Here is a 2917-nt window from a genome sequence, read left to right on the forward strand (position 1 = left end):
TTTTTTTCTTTTTCTTTTTTTGTTCCTTTGTCATAGCAGTTCGTGTTTTTTTTTGTTTGGTTAACACTGCCTCGCTTTTGGTTGGCTTGTTTGCTTCTTTTTGTTTTGTTCTGTTCCTCTTTTTCTTTGTATGTTTCGTTGCAGGTCGTTGTGGGTTTGTCCCTCCGCCTTCGCCGCGCGGCGCCGGCTCAGTAGCTCAGGTCGTAGGCGTCGACGAGCTCGCGCAGCCACCGCTGGGCCTCCGCGAGCGTCTTCGTGCCGTGGCGGCGGTTGTCGCGGGTGCGGATGTTCACCGTCTGCGCCTCCGTCTCCGCCTGGCCGACGACGAGGATGAAGTTGTACCGCGCGCGCTCCGCGTTGCGGATCTTCTTGTCCAGCGTCGCGGTGCCGTTGTCGACGTCGGCGTAGAAGCCGTCGGCGTGGAAGGCGTCCCGCACCTTCGCCGCGTAGGCGGCGTTCTCGAGCGAGACCGGCACCACAATCACCTGCCGCGGGCTGAGCCACAGCGGCCAGTCGCCGCCGTAGTGCTCGCAGAGGATCGCGATGCAGCGCTCGAGCGAGCCGAAGATGGCGCGGTGGATCATCACGGGGCGCGCCTGGTTTGCGTCCAGGCGGCGGTCGAGGCAGAGCTCCCGGGCGGCCTCCTCGTAGGTGGAGAGCGGCTCCTCCGCGGCCGCTGCCGCCGGCACCGCCTCGGGCTCCGCCGCCGTCGGCTGGGGGTCCACGTGGTGCTCCTTCGCCGCCGCCGCCCCGCCCTCGCCCTCGCCATCGCCCGCCGCCGCCCCGCCCTCGCCCGCCGCGGTCGGCAGCGTGTACTTTAGCCCGAAGCGCTGCGGCAGGTTGAAGTCCAGCTGCACCGTGGCGCACTGGTGGCGGCGCCGCAGCGCGTCCTCCACGACGATGTCTATCTTCGGTCCGTAGAAGGCGCCGTCGCCGGTGTTCTCCTCCCACGCGTCGGCGTGCGTCGGCCCCTTCCAGCCGTCGGCGTCGGCGTCGGCGTCGTCGCCGTTGCCCTGCGCCCGCTTCTTCATCAGGGCGCGGAGCTTCTTGACGCTCTGCTTGCGCCCGTCGAAGGTGAAGCTGGCGCCCTCCTTGAAGGGGTCCGGCAGCTGCTCGGGAATGCCGCAGAAGCTGTTGAGCGCCGCCCGCAGGTACGACTCGGCCTGGTCCCAGACCTCCTCCGAGCCAAGCTTGTTCTCCGGGCGGGTGGCGTGCTTGAGGAAGAACTTGAACCCGAGTGTGCGGTAGACGTCGCTGAGGAAGATGAGGGCGCTCTGGATCTCCTCCTGCAGCTGATCCATGCGACAGAAGATGTGGGCGTCGTCCTGCTGGAAGCGGCGCACCCGCGTGAGGCCGGTGAGGGCGCCGCTCAGCTCGTTGCGGTGCAGGACGCCAAAGTCGGCGTAGCGGATGGGCAGCTCCTTGTACGAGTGCTGCTGCATGGCGAACATGATGCAGTGGCCGGGGCAGTTCATCGGCTTCAACCCGTGATCCTCCTTCTCCACTACGACGCGGAACATGCTATCCGCGTACTTGTCCCAGTGGCCCGAGACCATCCAGAGCTTGGAGGAGAACATGTTGGGCGACACGACCTCCTCAAAGCCGCGATGGCGGTACTGCTTGCGCTGGAACTCCACCAGCGTGTTGTAGATGCGGGCGCCGTGCGGGAGCCAAAAGGCGCTGCCGGGCGACACCTCGTGGAAGCCGAACAGCTGCTGCTGCCGGCCAATGTTGCGATGATCGCGTCGTGTGGCCTCCTCCTGCAGCGTCTTCCACTCCGTCAGCATCGCCTGTTTCGGGAAGGAGATGCCGTAGACCCGCTGCAGCACCGCGTTCTCTGCCTTCCCCTCAAAGTAGGAGGAGGAGTTCTTTGTCACGGCGAAGGCCTTCACGCGGCCGGTGTCCGGCAGATGCGGGCCGCGGCAGGGATCAATCAGATGACCGCAGCGGTAGACGGTGCAGAAGCCGTTCTCGGGCACCTTGCTGGCGAGGATTTTGCTCTTAAACTCCGTGTAGCCGAAGAGGCGCAGCGCGTCGGCCTTTGTGACGGTGAGGCGCTGGTACGGCAACTTCTGCTTGACGAGCTCCTGCATGGCGGACTCGATCGACGCGTAGTCCGCCTCCGAGAGCGGCCGGCCCGTGTCGCCCTCGTAGAAGTAGCCGCCCTCCTCCAGGGCGGGGCCGACGGAGAGGCGGGTGTGGAAGACGCGCTCGAGGGCGTAGCCGAGCACGTGGGAGGAGCTGTGCCAGAAGACTTGCTGCGCCTCGGCGTCGTCCCAGTCGAGGAGCTCGAGTGTGGCGTCGCCCTCGAAGGGGCGGGTGAGGTCCCACAGCTCGTCGTTCACGCGTGCCACGATCACCTTCTCGGGCAGCGAGTTGGACAGCTGCTTGGCGATCTCCAGCGGCGTCGTCAGCCAGCTCGTGGCGGGGATCCGCTTCCCGTCGGACAGCGTGACGGTGATGGGCGCCTGCATGCACTTCCGCCTCGCTTCCTGCGCCGCGAACAACTCTTCAAACAGGGCGTCCCGCGGCTTCCAAAACTCCGGCGGCTGCAGCGACTTGAGGTCGACCGCCGCGGCGCCCCCGGCGGCGGACGCCGTCTTCTTCTTCCCGCCAGCAGGCGCAGTCGTGGTTGTCGCCATGTGGGCTCGTGCGAAGCGGCTGGCGGCTGGGGTGTGGTGTGCGCAGGCGAGAGTCAGGAGCCGCAGCAGTGGCACAGCGCGGGCTTGCAGTCGGAGCGTGGCTCTCTCTTTGTCCCTCTCTCTTTGTCTCTCGCTCTTTCTCTCTCTCGCTCTCTCTCTCTCGCTCTCTCTCTTTCGCTCTCTCGCTCTCTCTCTCGCTACCTTGCAGAAGACGGACGCGGGAGAGGGAGGCGAAGGCGGTGGTGCTTGACGGCGGTCCTCTCTCTCTCTCTCCT

At 65.9% G+C, this 2917-nt stretch overlaps 1 protein-coding gene across 1 annotated transcript, besides 2 other annotated features; it reads right to left on the reverse strand.

Annotated features, from left to right (window-relative positions):
• Window positions 1-24: a microsatellite.
• A 19-nt stretch (window positions 25-43) lies between these two features.
• Window positions 44-140: a microsatellite.
• Window positions 141-188: 48 nt separating this feature from the next.
• Tco025E_08408 (putative threonyl-tRNA synthetase) lies at window positions 189-2642 on the reverse strand (the record flags this gene model as incomplete). The annotated part of the gene is made up of 1 exon (XM_029375258.1): window positions 189-2642. One exon carries the CDS (start codon window positions 2640-2642, stop codon window positions 189-191), a length of 2454 nt encoding a protein of 817 aa, XP_029224635.1.
• Between the last annotated feature and the right edge of the window lie 275 nt (window positions 2643-2917).

The sequence above is a fragment of the Trypanosoma conorhini genome (assembly GCF_003719485.1).
Source record: "Trypanosoma conorhini strain 025E chromosome Unknown Tco_14.4_contig_00773, whole genome shotgun sequence".
NCBI lineage: Eukaryota > Euglenozoa > Kinetoplastea > Trypanosomatida > Trypanosomatidae > Trypanosoma > Trypanosoma conorhini.